The 25,793-nt window shown below is 32.1% G+C and overlaps 2 protein-coding genes across 11 annotated transcripts in view; one reads left to right on the plus strand and one right to left on the minus strand.

The window, feature by feature from the left end:
* LOC126854931 (uncharacterized) overlaps positions 1-25,793 on the plus strand; it is a 129,702-nt gene that overhangs the window by 94,821 nt on the left and 9,088 nt on the right. For 2 of the 5 annotated variants that reach the window (XM_050602116.1, XM_050602115.1), the window contains 2 exons: positions 22,578-22,611; positions 22,913-23,201. The exons of 1 other annotated variant lie outside the window; for it this stretch is intronic. The gene's annotated coding sequence lies outside the window, so the exon portion shown is untranslated. Of the gene's footprint in view, positions 1-15,657; positions 15,735-22,433; positions 22,451-22,577; positions 22,612-22,912; positions 23,202-25,793 lie in introns of those variants that run through there. 2 more of the 5 variants (XM_050602117.1, XM_050602118.1) reach the window with 2 other exon arrangements.
* LOC126854938 (glycoprotein 3-alpha-L-fucosyltransferase A-like) lies at positions 220-25,050 on the minus strand. Of its 6 annotated transcripts, none has more exons than XM_050602135.1 (8): positions 24,618-25,050; positions 10,865-11,103; positions 9,953-10,042; positions 8,411-8,596; positions 7,695-7,919; positions 7,327-7,515; positions 6,259-6,494; positions 220-5,849 (listed from the first exon to the last, which is right to left on the minus strand). In XM_050602135.1, exons 2-8 carry the CDS (start codon positions 11,027-11,029, stop codon positions 5,498-5,500), a joined length of 1,443 nt encoding a protein of 480 aa, XP_050458092.1. In that variant the 5' UTR covers positions 11,030-11,103; positions 24,618-25,050; the 3' UTR covers positions 220-5,497. The 6 variants fall into 6 exon arrangements, with proteins under 6 accessions (XP_050458092.1, XP_050458090.1, XP_050458095.1 ...); XM_050602133.1 differs by lacking the exon at positions 24,618-25,050 and adding an exon at positions 17,095-17,233; XM_050602138.1 differs by lacking the exon at positions 24,618-25,050 and adding an exon at positions 14,675-14,770.

Raw genomic sequence — 25,793 nt, forward strand, 5'->3', positions numbered from 1 at the left:
TTTTTTTATATTTTTCCAATTCTACGTATTTAACTATCTTTTATTATGAGTAAAAATTTTAATAGACTCTCACGCATCTTTTTAGAAAATCTACATAATATTATAAATAGATTTTATATCGCGATCTTAAAATAAGAAAAGAAATTAATCATTTCTCTTCTATGTGATAATCTTTGCATCTGAAAGGAAAGGTCGGAAAATAAAAAAAATAGAGTGGAGTTAAGAATAGCGTTCGTTTTTATTCTTTAGGTCAGGAACGCGCATAAACATTGATACAATTGTATGATACGAACACATGGAATTTAATTACTGCTATACTCAATAGAACATCATAAAATTCGAAACGCATGGAAATCGCGGAATCCATGTAACATTTTATTAAATTATTAAAGAAGAAAAAAAGAAAACAAACGAGCTACTCGTCGAATCTCAGTCGTCGCGATTTATTGCATAAATATAAAAATATAAAAAAATATCTTGATGAAAACTCACATTTTCTTTTTTCAACAACGAAATTACGAACACAATTATTATACTTGAACTTGAGTACTTGAATAATTTTGTTATTTTATAATTAACTTTTATGCGCGAATGCGCATCTAAAATTATTAGAATAATTGAAAGTGTCGTGCGCGTGGACTTGGAATGGTTGAAACGACTTGACACGTTTTTTGATTAATCTTCACGATTCTCACGACATTATGGCACTAATCGTAACTCGTTAAGTGCAGGCTACGCTCGATAAAAAAAATAATAAGCGCGCTTCCGCCCGAACGAGCCACGTTTTTTTTTTTCTCCGTCGCGTTTTTATCTACAAATTTTTATTATTGATTTGAATGCATTATCTACTAAGGATGTGCGAAGTAGTATTTGATTCGGAAAACGAGACGTGAAATCGATCCGAGCAATCATTACATCGAAACAACTGATTTCGAAATTAGTATGTGGATTCAGCACGCTAAAACTATGATTTCGAAATCGGTATATAAAGTCGTGTCAATATATACATTAAACATGTGCACTGTATATATACTCTGAATGTACACTCTGTATTCAATATTGAACTTCCCGATATCATGAGCCGAGTAATGACTCTGATTTCGAAATGAGTTACATGGAACGATATTACACGGTTTGACAAAAATTAACTTTTTTTTTTCTCTAAACCCAAGATAGAGAGTGATTAAAAATCTTGTAGTTTTTTATTTTGAATACAATTTCGGCTAACAAAATAACTCTGTTATATCATAATATTAAATAATTTTAGGATAAAGTTGTGTAAAAAAAAATGGCTACTTTAAAGTGCTTTATTATGTTATAACTGCGCAGCACTAATATGTATTATAAACATTTTATTCTATCTAAAATTAATATATTGCATCACAAAATGCTCGACTTTCAAAAATAACATGTAAACGTTAAAATTAATAAGTTTTTATTTTTAAGATTATAAAATTATTTTAATTAAACATATTGCACGTCTATTGTGAGAGAATTGTTAATTAAATCATTAAGGATCACAGATAGTCTATCAAATATTTTTTAATATTTTACATTTATTCAAATATAAATATTATTTCTTTTTATATCGCTAAGTACAAATCTAATGTCAAAATTAACAAATTCAAAATTAAAAAATTAATATATGATGGTAAAATTTAAAAAAATTGCAATTCTATAACCTTAGAATTAATTATAATCTTCTCGCGATATACATAGTTGGTTTAATAAAATTTTTGAAAAAATTTTATTAATCTTAATCTGTAGAAATTTTTTTCTAGAAAATTCTAATATTCTAATTTTCTAATATTTAATTTTACGGAACAAAAAACTTTTTTATATGACATAATTTAAAAATAAAATATACATACGTTAAAGTTAAAAGAACACTTTTTTACTATTTAAACTTCAAATTTTCCAAAACTATAATGTGTGATATTCTGAGATAATCATATCATAAACATCAGAAAAACTGATTGTAAAAAATGATTGTTCCTTTTTGTTTAACATATTATTATGCGCCTTTTTTCTGCCGAATTCGAAATCTGTTGTCCCGATATAACGATTACTTGAATCGACCTTACGTATCGGAGCAAATACTGTGTCGCATATCCTTGTTATCTATCACGATCGACATATTCAACGTTGCATGCGGTGACATTTTTCTTTCTTCTTTACATACAGGGGTATCATAATGTTCTCGTACATGCTATTATTTACAAATCATCGTGCTATCTAGATTGACAACGGGCAATTATCGAGAGAATAAGTGATGACACATCTCATATTTATTACTGAATTTAGGGCGGACAAAAAAATATCGATCGAGGTCGTTTAAAAATAGATGTCGTACGTAATTAAATACACGCACACACATCGAGAGACTCTATAATATTACGGTATGTTCAAAGACATTAATTATCACATATTTCGCCACAGATATAATATATATATATATATATATATATATATATATATCTCGACATCGAGCATTATTTTTCCGCGCCCTTTTTCACTTGCCTACGTATCTATACTTATTCGATACTATGCTGGCCGTTCAAAATCAAGAGTTTGTCGTTGTCGGCGTATATATATTATTTATATACGTCGTACAGCAGCACCAATCGTTACAAGCAGCACCAATCGTTAATAAACTTAACAATTGCGATTAAAAACATCGTTGAAACCATCCATTATTATATAAATTAATATCATTAAATTAACATCAATCTTGAATTTATAAAAAAAAATTTAAGTTCATAAATAATATAAATAAATTGTCGATCTAATACTATAATATCAGATGTACATGCTTCTTCGTGCGAATCCTTTATATAAAGCGATTAAAAATTTTAATTGATTTAAATAACTTGTATTACATAAAGTATCGATTGGTGTGAAAATTAATCATTCTCGCCTAAAGTAATATAAAAAATGGAAAATATGAATCTATATTATTAAGGCATGATGAAAGGAAGAAACCAAGATTCGAGATGTTATTCAAGATATGCGCATCTTCTCGGTGTTAAATTGTACGGTCATTCGACTAATTATTTAACTAATTAATTATTTAATTAAAGTTAATTGTCTAAATACCTAATTGCTGCTTGTGCGCACTGTGAATAATTTATAATGTAGGAACCGTTCGAGTGCGATGGTTAAACCTGCCTTGTGGCGACTCAATTGTGATTTTTACATGTACATTACGTGCGTTTTTTTTTTTTTCCATATATATATACATATTTCGCTCCGCGTTTTGTCTTTTGAGTGCCTCTGTCTTTTCTCTGGACCAAGGTGCGGTTCAAGTTTTTTGAACTACATTTGAGCTAGACTAGTGTTCAAAGCGGAAGTCGTTGTTTTTCGAATTGACACTAGCCACGGAGTGAATACGATTACTTTATTCGACGATGTAAAGTCTAATTAATTAAATTCAAGATTAATTCAATTTAATGAAAAATATAGTATAGGAATTATTCAAACAGGTACTCTCGCTCTGCGTATAATACTATTATTATAAATTATTCGAAAATACTCCTCAAGTGAGCTTCTTCCTGACTAGATTCTCCGTGAACTTTGAGAAAGTTTCGATGAAATGACATGTTAAATAATAAAATTCTTGTACACTCGAGAATTTGCGGGAAAAGCTCTTAAATATCCCATGAGCTTATTATTGTGAGCAATGCTATTTTCGACAAATGCTACACTGTTTAGAAGCAAATGCATCCTGTTTCGCGAAATAAATAACATACACTCTTTCGAGATAAAACTATAAATGCAATTATCGATTGTATGCTAATTAACGTTCTAGTTGCATTCAAAAATTGTATCCGTTCGATCTTCATGAATTTCTCTCTTACAATTCGCAATCGTCTACACAAACGTGAGCATATATGCAGGAAATATATATGATTATTGTCGGAAAAGTAAGGTTCTCGCGCTAGAATTTTTCGCTAGAAACGTGATGCAACTTGAATGCACATGAATTTTTCCTGCCACCTACACAACATACAACGATAAAGTTCTTTCGCAAAATTCATGCAAGAGGGAACAATAAATATTAAATACTGAACAGTAATCGTCGCTCTCTACGAAAAGCGACTACGAGCTTTCCATCCTCGCGCGTTAAAAGCTCGCGCGAATTACTTTTTAATATTTTACGAAACCCATCAAAACACATGATTCACATACGAATGTAATCGCCGCTGTTCCTTAAATCACACACTAATCACGCAGTTGCTTATTCTCTCTCAATTATCGAATTGCAATTCTTCGTATAACGTTTTAGGTCAATCAATTGTTCTCCCAACTACAGCTTTTATGGTAAATTTGCTATCAATTTCCATTTTGTAAAAGTTTTGTGAAAAATTCGCAAATGTTTAAATTTTCCGACGTCAAATATTCATATAATTAAACTTTTATTGAGATAAAATCTAATTAGAATTAATTTATATATATATATATATATATATATATATATATATATAGGAGGCTTTATTTCTTAGTTTTTTAGAATTCTTTTTTGATAGCGATTAATATCGAAATTATCGATTTAAATAACCAATCTGTTTCTTGTTAGTTGGTCCTCTAATGCATACATAGTTGGGAGATCATCCGCGATGTAACTCTATGTAATTCTGTATACATACACTAATTCGTATATCCTCATCGTATATTTAATAGCGTGATTCTAATTCTGAGAAGTATTATTTCGGACAGTTGCATTCAATATTAAATGTGCGGCGGAAATCGAGTCCTTCTAGAGAACAAATGTATATTGCGCTTTATTCTTGCAATACATGTCATCTAATATGTTTCCACTACGCTTTAACGGGCTCTTCAAATTTTTACGAGCGTCACAATTCCTATCCCCGTGCAAATGTTATCATGATATAAAACGACCTCAGCAGTCTCTCATGGCCATCTTCAAATTATCTTTCGTGATTTCCGTTTCAGCTTACAGTTCGAAAAAAAAAGCCATATAGAAACATTATTTTGGAAGATTCGACGATTAGGCATGTAAACTGCTCTCTTTGAAACGGAAAGTCTACTTACTCATTTAAAAAAAGAAATTTTCTTCTTTATCGCACACCTTCTTCTTCTTTATCAAACACCCTGAAAAATAGCCAACTGGAAAAAGATTGCGTAATATATCTCGCCAACGAAGGATCTTATTAATACCTTCCTTGGGGAGGATGGCTAGAGTATTCGCGAGAAACGGGGACGCGCGAGGTCACGCATCGCCGAGGTCCCGTCTTAGAACTGTGTGTGTAATTGTGTCCAACACTCTGTCGTGTACGACGGAAGCAATTCGCTGTCGTTAGACGCGGCACGCGCTCTTGGATATCGCTCAACTTCTTCTCGGCGTCGTTCTATTTTGGAAGAATCGGAATCGTTTGTAGAATATTGAGCAACGTGTCGGGCGGACAAGACGCACGGGAACTCGCCGGGTAGCACCGCCGGAAGAGCCTCTCGATCGCGTCCTCGCGCCACTTCCTCCTCAGGTGTTTCGCTGACTCTGCGAACGCGTGAGGTCGTGCTCGCGCCACGAGCTGGTCGTGCAAACACCCTCGCCCCGCCACCAGTCGTTCACGTCCTTGTAATACTTGGGCGGACGGTCGTCGTGTAACATGGCGCACACCCGGCACCAGAAGTACGTGTTGATGAACTCGCCGGTGCCCTTCCAGCGAAAGTACGAGTTGTAGAGATCGTCGTCGCGATCCAATCGATGCAGGTACTCGGCGAGCTCCTTGGGCGACTCGAACTCGTCCACGTGGATGTAGGAACGATACGGCGCGCTGCGCGCGTAATCCGTCGGATGGGCACCCATCACGATGGGTAGCACGTTGTGTCTGCGAAGGAAGAAAAAATAGGCTTGTGAAAGAAATAATAATTTCAGGGAGTATTTTCTTCGCAAAAGAAGACCTTACGTGACTCGACGCGTAACGTCTCCAGCCTCCTCTCGGGCTCGCTCTCTCACTGGGGATCTTAATTAAAACCGCACCAAAGTCGCAGGCATTTCTGTCCATTATAGCGAGTAGGGGAGACTAGGTAACGCGACTTGGCACGCAACCACCTTATTCGAGAAACACGCGACGCCGCAGAAGTTGGCAAAGATTGCCGACGTCTGGGTGAAATGATGGAGCATTTGGTCGACCGAGTTGCATTTACGGTTCTCGTGGAAATACCTCGCGCTTCTATTTATCGAAAAACAGAGAGAGAGAGAGAGAGAAAGAGGGCAACAAATACCGCCGCACATACCCGAGTCCGTTGACGAAGAACTTTTCCGTGATGTAGTCCTTGCAGTTGGAGTTCTCGAACGCGAGATAGAATTTGTAGTCCTCGTCGAGCATGTCGAAGCAGGTTTGCGACTGCGATCGCGGACAGCGTAGACTGCCACACGCACCGTAAATGTCCACCTGGATGTATTTCGAGAGTTCCCTGGCATAATTCATGCGCTGATTTCGGGGATGGCAGTTGGAAACGAACCAGGCGACCTGATTAAACAGTCAGTAGTAGAAAAGGACGAGTGCATACATCACGTGCGATACTGTTTACCACGCGAGAACGGAAATAACGCATACACGATTACGTGTCGAGAAAGTAGAGTACAGAAAATAGCGAAGAGATGATCCCGACCATTGCTTTGCCGCTTCTTTCACTTGTCAAGAGAATTTTAATTTCATGTCTATTTAAAACTGAGACTACATTTCTATTTTTAGCCGAGAATTGATAGAGCGTTTTATCGGTTTTGGAAAACGATAAATCTGATTCGAATCTGAATTTTCATTTATTTGAGAAAAAGAAATATTTCCCTCCTTCCCTGGTCCCCAAAAAAAGAAAGTGAAATAATATTATTAAAACTGAGATATAATTTAATAGAAAGACTAGATATATTTTTAATAAATATTAGTATAAATTTTTCAATTTTTAGAGGGTTGAAGGGCAAAAATAAAATATGTCAATTTTGGTACTTTTCCTTTGATAAAATGGATGATCTCGCTTTCATTCATAATTAAATAAAACGAAAACTACGCGCGTTTTTCGATATCCGTTTCTAAAGAGATATAGTTCATAAATTATTTATTATATGATTGTAAAAGTATAAGCGGCAAAAGTGATTCTCATTGTTTGTTAGTATACGTTTATTCTACAAAAATACAAATTTGCTTAGGAATCACTTTGATTCACAAATTATTAAATTGTATAGAGATCCTCTCTTATCGAGATCCTCTCAATTAATTGTCTTCATTCGTTGTCTTGATTCGCAAATTATTAAATTGTATAGAGATCCTCTCTTATCGAGATCCTCCCAATTAATTGTCTTACCTTTTTCGTTTTGTTTGCCGCATAATTAAACGTTTGTGGAATCTGTGTGATACTGGAATCATAATATTGCCACCTCTCGTAAGGTGCCACTATATCGCTGTCACGCCGATATGTGGCGGTCCAATTGATGAGAGCATTCTTGACGCTTTGCGTGTGATAAGGGCACTCTAAAAAATACAGCATCCACACCTGTCAAAAAAAAAAAAAAAAAATTGCATAATTTTCATTTGAGGGAAAAAAAAAGAGTAGATTCTTTATGCGCGTGTGATTTAAGTTAATGCGACTTTACGGCGGATCGATAACGACGGAGCGAAAGCGACGTGATTTCTTTCCGAGTAACAAGAATATCGATATTTCATCGCGGATACCTGACTGTTAGATCTTCGTCCCACGTGCGTGATGTAATCCTTAAATAGAATGAGATCGGCGCTGTCCGGATTGTCGCGGACGATCGTGCAGGTATTCACCGGGCATCGTTGCTGGAAGAAAATGTCAGGACCGACTTTTGCCTCGGCCATTCCGTGAGGAATCATTATCTTCTTGAGCGGATGCTCGCCGCTTGTTCTGTTGTAATCGGGCGGCACGAACATTAACTGTAAATTAATATTTACGCCGTTAATATAGGCACGGAATCATTTGAGATATATCGAGTACGTACTTTTATATTTAGATTTAGGAAAATTCTTAAGATATTGAAAAAGTAAATCTTTATATGCAGGTGGAATCACAGAAAATCACACGAAATAGAACATTTGAATATCTCTGTTGAATAATTTGACGAGATAAAATATGCAACAAGATTTAAATAAAGATTTCAATGTCATGTTATAATTAAACTCTTGATATCGATTATAATATGCAAAGAATGAAAGCATATATAGCATCTAAAAATATTAATGACATTGAGAAAAGAAATATTGATCATTTTCATATTTCAGAGAACCATTTAAATTTTGTTATATATATATATATATATATATATATATATATATATATATATATATATCTTTTGATATCTTTCAATTTGACAGAGATAAGTAAATCCCTTATATTTACATTCTTAATTTTTAATTACAATGATTACCTGATTCGTCACGCGATCATCGTAAGCGTTTTCCTCTGGCCACAATTGAGCCAATCTTCGGCCAGTATTGCGAGCTCTCCTCGCTGGAAAAGGTCTTCTGGTTCCTCCTTTCAGGTACCAAGGTCTTCGCGTTGGATCCAGGTCTATCGAGTTTTCGCCCAAACTGGTTCCGTTTATAATCAATGCCTTTGAAAATGAAAATGTACATATAAATATTAAAAAAGATAATCGCATACCTGTATTATTCTCTGCTGCTACTAAAGAAATTGCTACTGAGCGACGCGCTATCATTTTTATGTTCTTAAACTGGAGAATTTTAGCAACAATATAGCATTCAAAAATTTTATAGTGATATTAATGATAGATTTGCATATAATTGATTTAGAATGACTTGATTTATATTTACATTACACTTTCTTGCTATCCACAAAATTTAAATAATCGTCTGTGGCTTAATTGAAATGAATATTTATGTAGCTCTTTTATACACGCTCTATATTTTTGTCACGCTCTATAGTTTTGTAATTTAAATCATTCGGATAAGTTTTAAATGTACATTTCTTATATTACTTCCATCAGCAAACATAAAAATTCATGCATTCAATTAAACGATGATTATCTCGAAGTATGATGTAATGGACGTAAAGACAAAAGCATCTTTCATTTTGACATATGTATATTTTTACAAAATGCTGCAGAAAGTGACATAAAAGTGACATAAAAGTGTTGACATTTCCGCACTCGATATTTATGCATGATTAAAAATTAGATTTATATACGATTGCAAGCATCTAAACTATTAAGCAATACTAACGCATATATAATATGAATTTAATTTTCATTTGATGTTTCGATTATAATTATTTTATGAGTTTTATTGACACAACTTTTCTTAGATTACTTTTCTTAGATTACTTAACAAACTAAGCTTCAAATAAATTATTGGGATGTTTCAAATAATATGAAAATATTATTAATTAAATATATTAATATTATATATATATATATATTAAATTACTTTAAATAAATTAAAATAAATTAAAATATACTTTAAATAAATTAAAATATGCAATTTTTTAATGTTGAAATAACACTTTTCCATTTAATTTATTTACTGAACTTTATAAAAAGATTATTTATATTTGATTTGGAACATTACAGTTCTTCTTAATGTACATTTGGCAATAAATTATGATAAATAATAATATTAGCGCTATGGATGGCCAGACGAAAAAGAGGAAGCCACAAGTTTGTAAAGAAAACGTACGCACTATATAAAAGACGCTAGAACAAACGAGACGACACACGGAAAAAGTGATAAGCAAGATTTCAAAAGCTATCTAATATATAATAGAATATTTTTATATAGATCTAAATACATTTACATTATTTAAATACTTTTTTATCTCTTTGGAAATTTCTTTTAGATTGATACATGTTCATGGAATACGATAAATTTGTAACGTCTCATTTTTTTGAAATATTTTTCCGTGCACTTGTCGTTTTGGGATTAATTAACGCGCTACAACTTAATGACTGTACCTCGAACGGAAGTCTTTTCTTCACTCGCTCCCGAGTGCGTAATACTCGCATCGTCGGCTTCTTCGATTTCAAAGGCCAATCGGGTTTCATCTGCGAGCGAAATTCCTTTTTATTTCTTTATCTGTGATTTAATTTGTGTGCATAGCCACTGATGACGCTTATACGTATCTTCTTTTATCGCGCGCGCACGATCTAATTTAGCTGAGCCTAATAAGATTACAGAGATTTAATCTTAAGAAAAGTTCACTCACTTTTATAACAACGAGTATCGGGATAAAGGAAAAAAAAATATATATATATATATATGTATTTTATATGTATATATGTATTTTATGATGATATTTTTGCAATTTTTTAATCAATATCAAACAATTATCGGCCACTTCAATCAAACTCCAATTAATTTAATCGTTGATTAATTTCTAAGGCGAAGAATTTTCAAATTTGTATTATATTATGTACGAGACTTATATCGTCAGAAATTTTATTATTGATCGCTTTGTAAGTTAATCAACGATTAAATTAATCGGAATTTGATCGAAGTGGCTTAACTGTTTAGATAATATTTATTCTTATTTTAGATAATATTAATTTATGCTTGGCTTATCATCTCTATTCCGAAGTAATATCAATCTGATCCAATTGATGACTCAATTATTATATTGTATCTAATATAATCAATATACATTTATAATCACCGCTGCAGATAAACATGATAAAGGAGCGCAGAATAATATACATACATCCCTCTTGGGTCGGGGAAATATACGGTCAGATAATGAAATGATTCTTCTCGCATAATAGAGCCGAGTGTGCTTAATTAATTAATTATACATTGCGTGGCCTTTTTCTTTATAACTTTTTAATTGAATAATTATACTTTATTAATTAATTACACATAATAGAACGTACCTTGGGCCCGTCGCCGGCAGTTCGAACGGCGGACTGACCAGGAGGATGTGGTCGTACGCTGTGCCATATCTCGTTCTGCAGTAAATTCAGTAAGACAAGCAGCGTACCCGTCAGACATAGCACGTAGAAAAAGTATCTCTTGAGGGAGAAACGCGGCAGACCCATGCCGCCCGGTTTCCCTAGCTCGACGAGATCCTTATCTAGCCATGCGCCACTTTGCTTCGTGACATTCGGCAACGCTATAACGAGAGTTAATAAAGAATGAATGAGAGACTGATTGACACAGACACTGATGAATGCTGGAAAGCAAGCGTAAGACGAGAAAGAGAAACATGTGAATGATGCTTTGCGCAAACGTAAAAAATTCAAAAACATATCTCTGAAATTAATATATTTATTAATGTATATTATTAAATAATAAATTTTATATATGTGTGTGTTTAATATAAAAAAAATATACATTTATATTTTTTTCTGTTGAACATTTTAATTTTTTATGTGCAAGAAAGCATGAAAAAACATCGATTAATGCATTTAAATATATTTATTTGAAACAAAAGTATAACGTATAATACGCATAAATGTATAATACTAGTATAAAAGGATAGCATTTATATATCATTTTATTTTATTTTATCATTTTTTTGAATATTATTTTCGAATATTATAATTTATTGCAATTTCATGGGAATGTATTCATCCTATATATATTTCTTGCAGTATAAATTCTGAATTACGCTATTATCTCATATCATTTACTTTTTGCAAAAAAAAATATGGCACGTATAATTTAACTTTAAAGAAATTTATCTAAATAAAGCGCATATATATCAAAAAAGTTAAATATAACTATTTTACAACATATAATATAATTATGCAATATTTTATCTAAATTTATCGATTATGAGAGCATGTCGTGTTATGAGAGCAATTATAGACTTTAAAAAGGTTATTAGGTTTTAGAAGATCATATATTTATTAATAAACATATATATATATATATATATATATATATATATATATATAATAAAACGGGGTAATTTATATTAAAGCAAAAATGATCAATTTTGAATTGTCAATAATTGATTCATTTTTTTAACGGAACGTATAACACTGTTTATTTATGTACACACACATATAACACTGTACATTGAGATACATTTGTACGCGTGATACGTTATCCAAAAGCACTGGCAGAGAATTTGATAAGATTGCCTAACCTTGTTAATTTCCGGAATCACCGCCTTCTGAATATTTCCGCATAATTACGCAACGTAATAATTATCACTTTTAAAGCCTTTTACGCTGAAATGACTCATTATTAAATTATTCTTTGATAATTCATTACTCCATTGTCCTTAAACAAGCTTTTAATCTCGTTTTGACTCTGATCATTAGAAGAAATAAGAAATGAAACATTATAACTTCGCAATTATAACGTTAGAATTCTTATTTTGAATTAATGTTTAAATATCAGCGGATATATTGAGTTATAAAAAATATAGTGATTTCATTACATTTAATTGGATGGTTTCAGAATTGAAAAGATATCGCGAGAGACACGATCCGTGAATTGCACGCGACGCGGAAACGTTCTTGCGATCTATCGATATAATTTCCTCTCGTCATATTCATTCGTTACGTGAAAAAAAAAAATTCTTTACTCCAAGCTCGATATCATTAAATTAATTACATCGCGAGATACCGTTCTAACTGTATCCTTGATTATATCATAAATAATCAATGCGACATGCAAGCATCGGTTTACATTTAAATCATATAAAATATATATATATATATATATATATATATATATATATATATATGTACGTTTGAATAAAATATTTGCGCGCGAATAATCTGACATTTATTAAACAGTTTTGCATGAGAGAGTTGATTAATTAAAATTACGTACGTCAATTATTAGACATTATTTGAGAATTTTACAGATTACAAATTACTTTATTATATATAGTTTATTATATATAGATTATTATATATAGTTTTCACTAAGCTCAATTTGTATAATACATGAATAGGAATTTTAGCAGATATCTTTTTTTCTCTACAAACACTTTATCTTAATGAAACATGATTTGGCCTAACGCCCACTGTCATTAAAAGCATATATTATTCTTCGGATGTATATTTATTACATCAAAATATTTATGATGTTATATTTATGAATCAGGTATCATCAGAGAGAGCTATGTTTGCAAATATTATTTACTTACGAGGAAATTATCTTTAACTGTCTCTTGGAAGTATCATATCTCTCTCTCTCTCTCGTATAATATACATTACAATCTTGTGAATGATGCACGTTACGATTGACAGTTTAGTCATCATTTTTCACATATAACTCTTTCTTATTTTATAATTATTTCTTATTTCTTATTTTCTTTGATTTTAGTCTGATCTTTTGGATGACACGATAAGGAAAACATAGCTCGATGATTCGATTCACAGCGATACCGTGTAGCCTTCTTTTTTTGCACGACTAGTCTTCTACGTCCATCCAAATTTACGAGGGCAACGTCCGTTAGCGCGAATGTCAAAGGTTACAGCATCCGGTATGTATCGCGTGTATTCACCTAAACACAGTATATATATATATATATATACGGTTTCGCAAAGCGATATATACACTTACATTCGCGTACGTGTTTGCGCGAGACGCGAAATGTTTCGGAAAATGAAACATCCTAGGAAATGTTCCTCGCGAACTCCTCTCGCCCACAACTCCGTTCGCTCGATGGTGAACGAATCGTCCTGCCGGCTGCTCGCGAAAAGGTGAACGATGGACGATTCGCCGTTCGCGTTGCGACACGCTTTCATAGCTCTATCTTTGAACACCGCGATAAAGTTCACCAGCGAGCGTTACTCGTGTGAGTGAAAAGTTTCACCCACAAGTGAGTGAAAAGTTCTATCCACTTTGCAATATACCGTATATATAGTCTCTCGTACATTATACATGCGTTAAAAATTTTATTCATTATTTTAATATCCTCTGATACTTTATCTTCCCAACAATTTCATCGCTACTTTTCTTTGTGCCAACACACGTACACATATATCTTTTTTTTTTTCACAAAATAAAAAAAACTTTATTTTTCGATTCCCTAAATTTTTTACAATTCTTTAAGAAGGATTATTTTTTTTTTTTTTTTTCAAAATGATTTAACATAGAAATGATTTAACAAGATAGAGGAGAAATAATTTGAGATAACATTCGTATTATTTTATAATAAATCAATATTTATATGATCCTCGTAACAAAAATATGATTAATATTAATTAAAATAATATTAATAAAACGCTAATATACAACAAGAGATGAGTGGTTGATTGAATGAGAATTCGACTCCACTAAATTGAAAACGTAAATAATGCGAATTTTTACACTCTTTTCGTTCCATCGGGAACTATATTTTATCACATTAAACTCGCTCTCCACCGACTAAATTGCGTCCGCAATTTAGTCTTCCAATATTAAAGTCGCACTCAAACCAAGAATTGATCCACGTTGCACCGCGCATATTCGAAAATCTGTTTACTGTGCATTTCGAGAATTATTTAAAGAATTTCGTCTGCAAAGTTTTTCAAACGGCGACTTTTTCTTACGGAATCTTTCCTCAGTTGGCGTGATCGTTCAATTTTCCACGTCAAACTTTGCGTATAACGATATATATATATATTATTTAAAGTAAAGTGTCGTCTGTTCGCGCAAAAAGATTCCGCGTATTCACAGATATCTGGATTTTTCCGGTTACGTTCTTTTCACACACTGGTGTTAAATCCTGTGCTTACCCGCGCTAATATCGTCGCAAAACCTGTGCACGAACGAACGGGTCGAGTATTACTGTCCACTCGGCGAGCTATCGAGCTTGTTATATCACTATCTTATCACTAATCTTTAACAATGTACATATTCCATATAAGTTAATTTTTAATTTTTAATAATTTAATTTTTATAAGTTAATTTTTAATTTCTAATAGTTTATATTAAAGATAATCAATACTTTTCTTAATTCTAAATTAATATTATCTTTAATATATTGTATTTATCACATTTTCTTTTTAAAGATTAAGATCGCGCCTTTCGAGACCGAGACATAAAGTCCACAAACAAGCCACTTAAGTAAAGATATCAATTTTGTTTTACTATCTCTATCTCGCGCGTTGTTTTCTAAATTTTGCATGTCACTATCTTTCTTTTTCATAATACCCTCGAAACTGTCGATGTCGCGACGAAGAAACGCGTTATATATGCGCGCGAAACGCGTGTAATAATTTTTTAAACACATACATTTGTCGGTTCGATCAATCGAAATTTCCATTAATCTTTATTAATTAATTCGATATGAAATTTTGAAGTTCTTATCGCGAATATTCTAATACCCTTTTGGACAGTAATCGATAGAATGGTGATTCGCGAATGGATCGATCGGACAAACTAATATGCATCATGCAGGATGAACACTCCATCCACGATAGATCGACATTTCAAAATATATATCGCTATCATATATACTCACACTTTGATGATTAGACAAGCAACGGGTGCGTTCTCTGCGAGGCCAATCTCGACGATTGCGTCGAAATGGGATCCTCGGCGTGGCAACGATATTGATAATTATACATCTCATAATTAAACGACGCAATACATCGACAATTCTCGACGATTTTCATATTATTCCATATGATCGTGATAAATTGATACTCGAGATCAGATGTCGCGTGCGGGCACGCTCGTTGACACGAGCGATTTTACTTTATATCTCGCACCATACTGCTTCCGCAAAAGGGGATTATTAGATGTTAATGTAACGCTAAAGTGTCAGTTCGTAGCGGATCGACATAAATCAAGGTTGGCGATAAGCGTTCTTTCATTTATTTATTCCGTTTATATTTAGCATCGACCATCGAGTTATTTCTGTGCGGAATAAAACTCAGAATTTTTGATTGTCGCATGTCATGTAAAATCGATCGATCCATATCGAATATACATACACGACAAATTTACCCTGCAATCTGATTCTGTGTGAGATTAACTCGGTTATTTTATTTACATGCCCGGAAGGGCAATGCTGATATTGCTCAACGACGCGACGTAACACTATAATAGCTGTAACATTATAATTATATATGTATTGCTTAAATATACAAAAATCATTATGTGATAAAACTATTTTTTTTTTGCACATGTAATAATAACATACGATAATAAATTCTAGTAATAAAACTTCAAAATAAAATTTTACATTGTAACACGGGTCCAACTTGACATAAAGCTTTGGCGTATTTTTGATGATGGCAATAAAGTCTTCGACTTTTAAGATCTAATGAAACGTGAGCGCTTTTGCTTCTCATTACTTCAGCATGGATCGGTTCAATGTAAAGAGATCGAGAGCGATCGAGCGTTATTTCATAAAGATTTTTTTATAGAAGAAAATCTCTGCGAAAAAATTTAATCGGCAAATTTTTATAACACAATATTTTTATAATCCGTACTTTACCGTGTACGGATGCAATTGCCTTATCAGATAAATCCTACGTGACAATTATATGATTTATTAAAATTGTATTAATAGACAAACGAAGTTTCGATTAACGAAAGTATTCTTTTTCCTCCTTCGTCCATATTATTTAAAAATTACATAGTTAGTAACTACATAAAACGAAATTTATCTTATTTAAATTATTAATTTTTAATTATTATTAATTACCGCATGCATAATTTTTTAATATAAGCAGTTTGCATACTTATTATTCAATGTATATATTAGGAAAATTTAACGCCATAAAATAATATTTAATGTATGAATATAAATAATTATTGGGAATTTTTTTATCCCATTTTTTACTAAAAATAGTCTCTACATGTTATTTCCTCTATATTGATCGTTTATTTCCATTCATATTGACTGCTTATTGAGTCTTCTTCCTCTTATAACATTCTTTTGCAATTTTGCATTGTTCTCAATGTAACTGTCATGCTTCCTCTATACAAAAATGAATAAAAGATAAGCTCATTAAGTATAATATTGTGTGTTGATCTGTGATCAAACGCATCTCTCGCAAATCGATTCAACATATAGACGAGTTTTTATCGAACATTTTTCATCTCACAAATTTGAATGACGATCCCGTACATCACTTCCTTTTATTTTATACATGCTTTCATTGCGATTCCGATAACATCGTAAACAACACGAACTTCGACTTACACTTATGCACGTACATGGTCGAAGAAGAAGAATGAATCAGTAGTATGAGCTGTCAGTAAATGTGACTCGTCTCTAAGTGTCGTCGAAAGCGCCTTAAATGAGGATGCGGGCCGATAACGATAACACGAATGGTCGCGAAATCGTTCGTTGGACATGCGCTCGCATGAGAAATTTTGCTATTTTCTAGTTTCATCAAACGGTTGCTTGTTTCGTTTCCAACAAAAAGCGATAAAAAGCTAAGTCTATTCATAGCAAGTAATTTATCTTTCGGAAGAGCTATGCTTATTTATCAGTGTGTGCCTATTTATATTACGTGGCAAAGCAGTTCTTATCACACATATATATATATATATATATATATATATATATATATATATATATACATATGCGCACGAGTATAATGTTTTAAAAGATTGCGCACGCAGATGATTTTTAACTTTGAAACAGAATTAACAATCAAATAAATTAGATAATAAAAAATATTTTTCCAGATAAAGAAATATTGATTAAAATGATCTTATTTATTTTGCAGAATTATATGTCATCATAATTATTATCAAAGACTGTGATAAAATCATTTCAATTTATTTGAAAATTTATTTACATAAATCACAGCTGACACAGCTAGTGGACAAAGTCGAATGCTCGCGTAATACAATAACATAATAACGTTATCTCATAAGGAACTATCGAATGGAAGATAAAGATTGCTCCATAAAGTCTTGCCACTGCCGTAAAAAAAGCAGTAGCCAGCGTGTCGCGTAAAAAAAAAATATTTTTTCCTTGTAGTCTTGTATAATTTATATAAACAAAAAAAGGAGGAAAAATATGCGGGATTGTTATATGTAAACGTAAATAAATATTGTTCCTTTACTTTGTTCCGGCCGTTAGTTTCGTGAAAACGCAAAAAGTTGCTCTCTACTCGTCACGCCCCACGCGCGTACATTGTCATCCGCATCCGATGAAAATTCACGCATAATAAAATAACTGTCCGGCATCACGTAATCGCATTGACATACTTCTACACTGTGTCGTGAATTAAACGCCAAACTTATTTCGAATCGATGACGAAGAGTTCGGATATTCATTTTACTCATCTAATTTTCTTTTGTCTCTGCTCTAACAATAAGAATTGTTGCTCGCGACGGGAACGATTAATTAAACATTAATAGAAATTAGAAATAATAAGTCTCGTCAGCTTTATTATTATCGTTATCCCGTATAATGTACATGCGGGTAATAAATCTACGGTAATCGCAATACACACACACACACACACACACATACACACATGTATATATGGCGGCTGTCAACGCAGATAAGTACTGACATATAGTTATTTAAATCGCCTCGGAATCGTTTTATTACATTTGTTAACGATGACATGTGCAAGTTTACAGATTGTAATATCGTAAATCTCGCGATTTAAATTCGGCGATTTAAAAATCGTCTCTTCTGTTATTATCGTATTTGCATATTAGGATAATTTATCGTTCTTTTTTTACATTGCGTTTAATTGTGCATTTATGACTATGCTCGTTGTGCGCTTATGTCTATTCTAATAGTTTTTCCTTTCATGTGACGTTCATTTTAAGCAATACAATTTTTATTTTATATCGAATAATTTGAAAATATTTCGAATAGTTCAACCGCGTCATTATTATTATAATAATTGTGATCATGAGATAACCCAGATCAGCGACCGTAGAGAATTCTGAATCATTTCCGGATGACCGCTACAAAGAGATTCGGCACTTAGATAAAGGAAGCCGAGATATTTTTTTTCCCTTTTTTTTTTTTTTACACGATGACTCGATCTGATTAATCAGCGAACTTAATTCCAACTCTTTAGAGATTTTCACTATCTTTAGTACGTATAAAATACGTATATTCTTCTCGCAGTTTTTTTACATTGAGAATCGACACTTTTTTCACGATCAGACATAAAGCCATGATAAATAGGTAAAATAAATAGAATGATTCATTATTGGTAAAAGGAAATGATTCTGTATGAAAAATCGATAAATTTGTACACAAATTTTCATCTTCGAGAAAAACGACTTCAAGAATTAGAGAACATTAATATAGCATTATTTAAACTCGAGTGACTTTTATAAATTATACGTCTTCAAATTCAATAGCGGCTTAAAATTATATTTGTCTTTAAAAAAAAAAAGTATTTTATTGAAAAAATAAAAATGCTTTCTATATTTCACGTATAATTTTTTTTTTCAAAATAATTTAAATCTCATATTGCTAAACACACTGCTGCACTTTCTGAATTATATATTATTCCCGCTGTCGCGCGAAAATTTCCCAATTTTAATAATGTACGATATAAGATCAAAAATTGCTCAAGCTTAAGAACACATATATGTTAATTTTTTTTAATTCTAAATCTCTAAATCTGGTCAAGTTCTTTCCTTTTCTACTTACGTAGCTCAAAGTGTAATTCTCAATGATTACGAATATGTTTGAATGTGATGTAGCTTTATATCTGATGTGGCTTTATTTTGAGTATACAATTAACGTTCTAGAAACCAGAATCTATTCCTAGGCTACCTCTTGAAGATGTGAGAAACAAAGGAAGAAAGAGAGAGAAAGAGAAGAGAGGGAAAGAGAGAGAAAAAGAGAGATACTAAAGGCGAGGAAGAGGGAAAGAAACTATGTCAAAAATTGTATAATAGGAACGGATTAATGTACTAACAATAAGTTCCGTGATCTGTTCAAAATTTTTGCAAGCTATTGAAAAAGCCATTGATCAGCAATCATTGATCGATTCTCTTGAAATAATTTTCGATTGCAATCAATCGTGATTCTTTACAGATTTGGTAATAATGACGCGATTTTTCCTTAATCAAAATAATATCTACATAATTTCGCGATAATTTCTCTAGAAAATTTTAATTATGCATAACAATGTGTTATGATTGAATGTATGAACTCTTTCATGCAACAAGGAATAGATTGCATTTTTGTTAAATAGTATTATATTTGCTAAACTAAAAATAAATTTATTCGCTTAATAAAAAAGATTAATTAAGCATATTTGTAACGTTAAAAAAACCGGTTCTAAAAGTAGAATCTAAGATATATATTTAATTTTTTTAAACTAAATATTTTCAAAATAATATATTTTTATGTATCTAGGGACATATTTTTAAAATTTGTCTTTGTTTGAAATTATATAAAGAGCGAAAATGGTATCGGTTAAATTGTTGTATATAATAGAGACTAACAAGCTCCAATTAAAATACCAAGCCATTTGTCACACACGACCTCTACCAAATAATTTTTAGTGGCCAGAGCACTCTAAATTCACTAATAACGATATTTTATTCATATATGTATTGCTGAAATGGATAAAACGTACATTGTTTGAATGGTGAAAAATTTTATTTATATATTTATAAAATTAAAAAATTACCAAGAGAAACTCGTGTACTAAATTAATAAATTTTGGGTAACGACAAATGTACAATAAAATTGAATAAACGTTGATATTGACTTATATATGATAATATATTATCGGATCTTCTTGATATATAATCTTGATATATATATATATATATATATATATATATATATATATATATATATATATCGGATAATCTTTATATATATTATGAAAAGTGAATTTTTTTAATAGATAAGTCATCTGTAGTTTTTAAATATTATTCTAAATAGATTTGGATACGATATTAAATCTACATTTAAATAAATGTACGATTTAAAGTTATGCTATAAATAGGACATGTTAAATGTATACAATTAATTCGATATCGCAAATTGTCAAAAAAAAAAAATAATAATATGACCAACATTATTGATTAATTTTTTATTGTATTAAAAATTAGAAACAATAAATAAGTACATAACAAATTGGAAAAAAACGATGTATATGTTCTTTTTATCTAATATCTAAAAATATAAATATACATTATATCTGCATATAAAAATAAAATATTAAATATTCACAGACGTGAAATACTTCGTATCCGTTATAAGAATGGAAAGAACGTTCATTGTGCTGATTCTATTTTGCATAGCCACGCGCTTGTGCATATTGATATAAACCGATCAATTCATTACGCGAAAATCGGCACAAATTAAATTACGCGCAAATTAATTTAGAATACTTGTGGGAAATATTCGAAATAATTGGAAGCGGGTATTATAGTATATATCCGATCGGAATTGCTCAGTGATTGCCGCACAATTTGGGAATACTCTGGTTTACCTCAAATTTGCTCCTCAATCTCTTCTCCCCTTGTGCTTTAGAATTAACCTTTGACCGACCTGTCTGATGATTTAAGTGAGTTTTGTGTGCCATTTGCGTTTGCAAATTGTTCACCGATTCGGCGGTGTTCGTTGCCAAACGTTGTTTTGACACGAACATTATGAAATAAAAAAATATATAGCGATATTTTATATTACTTACGTTTTTCATAATTTAATTATTATTAATAAATTAATAAAAATTTAATAAATTAATAAAACTCAATAATTTTATAAACAAAAATATGCGAACGTCTTGCAAATATATTTCAAAATAATTATTCATCATTAGCGGAAAAAATTTGATTAACAAAAATTAGCAGACAAAATATCGGAATAATTTAATAAAGATATATCGTTCATATCTGTAAAATGAATAATTCTATGAATAGCAGATTGATGAAAATTAGTGTAGTTTGAAAAATTAAATTAAAAATTACGAAATCGGGAGGATCGGGTAGAGATTTTTTTTCTTGCCCTTCTTATGTTTCTTAAAAATATTTTAAAAGAACGTGACACTCTCTCTCTCTCTCTCTCTCTCTCTCTCTCTGAATTTATGCGAACAATATGGTTGCCGATAAAACATTGTGTCTACATAATGCTCCGCACGAGACTTTATCTTATATTCCCTTTGGCTTTCTGAGAAAATAGCTGCTTTCGTATAGCAACGACGACGAGGTTGCTTGAAAATTTGCGAATAAATTGTACCGGTGCTACCATCGCCTTTATCGAGGTACAGTCACAAAGTGGACTATACCAGCATGAATCAACCTTCACGCCCACACACCCCCAATTCTCTCCCCTCTGTATTATATACTTCCACGGTGTAGCAACCACGCCAGGCCTTACCGCCTTCCGTATCGGATCACCACGACAAACGCGCCAAAGTATATTCGAGTCGAATCAACATATATATACTCTGATATATAAGTATTCGGTCTACGGCACGCGATCGTAAGCATTGAACTTCTCGCAGCGAAACGTCAATGTTTTTTCTGGTAGCCTCATCGCGTGTCTCACTCACCCCTCGATCGAGATGCGCATAGATGCAGATTAAGCTGGCCACGTAATTACATTCGTTACGTTAACAAAAAATATTATTTTTTTCCACTCCTATCTCTTCCTTATCTCTTACATTTTCTCATATAATATATTTATTTCAATTTTTTAAAACGCATAAATTTATAATCAAATTTTGATTTTAGGTTTGTGCCTTCGATGCTGAAAATGCAGAAAGATGTAAGTGTCAAGAAACATTTTTCACTTATTCATTATATATTTTTTTTCTTATATTTCATATTACTTTTTTCCAATATCAGCAAATATAATATGTTCATAAGTTTTTTTTTTTTTTTTTAATTCACATGAAATTTTGTATCTCGGTTAACAATATTAATCGATAAATCGAACTCTTTTCGCTTATATCGCTTTTGCGTTTCCAATTCACTTGCGTTTCCATTGATCCATTTCTCGCTGCTATTTTCCAATCTATTGAAAATATAATACTCTAATAAAATGTTGATATATTTTGCGATTCTAGAAATGCAGCTCGATGCATACGCATTGAGAAAGTTCATGACAATGTTATGGTCTTCGAGGCTTCGTGACAACGCGTCGAGTTGCGAAATAAAGAAGTGTTCGAGGGTATAAGCACGATCGAGAAAAACTTTACGACAACATAAAGAGGGCTGCGAAATATAAGCGGAACTATTTCCTTAACTATGCGACGAGACCATCAGTGACAAATTCGCGACGCTTGAAACTACCGCGAAATGAGCTACCTGTGTCGAAAATTCACAAAATTGTTTTTCGAATGGAAAGGATTCTGTGTGAGAACGTGTTATAAAATTGGATGAAATTTTAACTTATCCGTTTTAATTAACTGAAATAATTAATTACGAAGAGGCTTATAAACATAGCGATGATCAATTTATTTTTTTTTTTTTTTATTTATATCGAAGAATATTATTTATCCGAGCAATAAAATATTTTATTCCTCCCAGTTTTTATTAATAAAAATTAAATTATTAAATAATTAATTACAAAGAGGCATATAGACGTAGCAACGATCAATTTATATTTTATTGTTTTTTTTTTATATTAAAGAATATTATTTATCCGCGCAATAAAATATTTGTACCTCCCAGTTCTTGTTAATGAAAATTGAATTATTAAATAAAATTTAAATTTATCTGTTTTAATAAACTGAAATAATTAATTAGAGATTTATAGACATAGCGATGATCAATTTATTTTATTATTTTTTTTTTTTTAGATCGAAGAATATTATTTATCCGAGCAATAAAATATTTTGTACCTCCCAATTTTTGTTAGCGAAAATTGAAGTCAAAATTGAATTCAGCTACAACGAATTATTATACAATCTAACAATTTCGTCGTAACTGAATTTAATAAAATCGTTATGTAATGTAATCGTACATGTAATGATTCGATTGTTACAAATTATTTAGATACAAAAGGAAGCTTCTATCGACTTTCTCTATATATAAATCAAATTTATTTGACCTTTTATCTATATATTCCAAATTCCACAACACATTGCGCTGAAATACTGTAACGTGATGTTTACAGTTTTTTGATAGACGTTATAGTATTTGTATACAAGACTTTATTACGTTTTCATTTTTTTCATTACATATTTTCGACGCATAAAATTAATCAATATAAACAGCACAAGCGACAGAAAGCACATTTCAAATAAGGTCCAAAATATTCATATGTCGCAAATTCATATGAAATTTTGCCATGTTAACATTAAATTGAAAGTGATTGAAAGATTTATCTAGTCACAGCATGATCGATCAAATGTGTTTGATAAGTTCTCTTTAACTAATTTTCAATAATCCTTAACTTCGCAATCGACTCTTTCTCTAAATTTTCCTGAAAAAGAGATCGACCTGAAAGAAACATTTATTACTACTCACATTTTGATAAAGACACGCATGTAACGTGTCACGTATTCTCAAAAAAATCTTCATAAATAAAATTTTACCGAATATACAATGTAAAATATGATACTGATAAAAGTATACGTAGACGCCGCAATCGGTCACGCATAGAGAATCGTCTCTCTTTCTCTCTCTATTCATCTAACATCCGAGGAATATTATAAAGATAGAAGATTATAAAGATACCCTCGTGTCTATCTAGGCACCCTCGTTGACACATAGGATCCCTTTAAAAAGGTCTCTTTGAAAAAAAAAAAAGAAAAAAAAATCACTCACCAAATCGCCACGTGGTTGATCGCGAAGTTCTCGTAAAAATTCGCAGACGCCGACTCGGACGGATACACCCAGATGATACACTCGTCTTCGGTCACATGTCAAAGCCCTTCGGCCAAGTCGTATGCGAGGGGATGCGCGGACTTGTTCATCCCCGCGATACCAGGTCACGCGTTGTTGTAGACGGCCGGCCCAACCCGTCGCTTCTGCCGTTTCGGTGGTGGGTCCTCCTGTCCTCTCCTCTTCCTTCTTCTCCCTCTCTCTCTCTCTCTGTCTCTCTCTCTCTCTCTCTTTCTCCTCCATCGCCACTTCCTCCCTCCGCGGGCTGATTCCGCGCATCGCTCCTTCTTTCTTTCGCGGCCGCGTTCCTCCCTCTATTCCCCTCAGGTATCCACCAGGTCACCACCAGGACCCTTACTCGCTATACACCCCCGATGCGCGAGGGAGGGAGGGGAGGGGGGCAAAATCCATAAGACGCGCGTCTGCGCCCTCGTGCTCTGCTCTCGCGCCGCTCATGAATATAACCGCCCTTCAGCCAAACTATCCCTTACATAGGGCTCTGATTATATCGCAGAAGAGGGTAGTATGAAGATACAGGTTGATACGTCCGCATTATCCTTGGTTAGGAATTTAAAAAATAGCAGATCCATATATGTGTGTGTCTATGTATACATATCATTATTATACGATTAATGAGATGTCATAAATTTTATCTGTCAATTTGAATATTTTATCAAAATTATTATTATTCGAAAGAGAGAGAGAGAGAGAGAGAAATAATATTATAATAAAAATAGCTATTATAAAATATTACAATTGTTACATAATATAAAAAATTGAAATTTATTTAAAAAAATAAATATTTCTTTAAAAAAAGTCATTTCTTTTTTGTCAGGATTGAAAGAGAAGAAACAAAACTTTGAAGATGGATTTGAATTTCGCGTATATGTACAAGAATTTTGTCAGACTGATTGATTACAAAGGACACTAGAAATTCCCTATCCAGTAGCCAATCGATACGTTTGACAAGCTCTTACAATAGATGAAATATCAACTTAATAATTTTGTTGGAAGCTTGTAAATTTCGGCAACATTTGACATACTCACATGCAACTTAATTAACTCAAATTAATTTGACTTGAAATTAATTCCCCATTAAAATGATCTCAAATGACAATT

The sequence above is a fragment of the Cataglyphis hispanica genome, chromosome 15, assembly GCF_021464435.1.
Source record: "Cataglyphis hispanica isolate Lineage 1 chromosome 15, ULB_Chis1_1.0, whole genome shotgun sequence".
In the NCBI taxonomy this organism is placed as follows: domain Eukaryota; kingdom Metazoa; phylum Arthropoda; class Insecta; order Hymenoptera; family Formicidae; genus Cataglyphis; species Cataglyphis hispanica.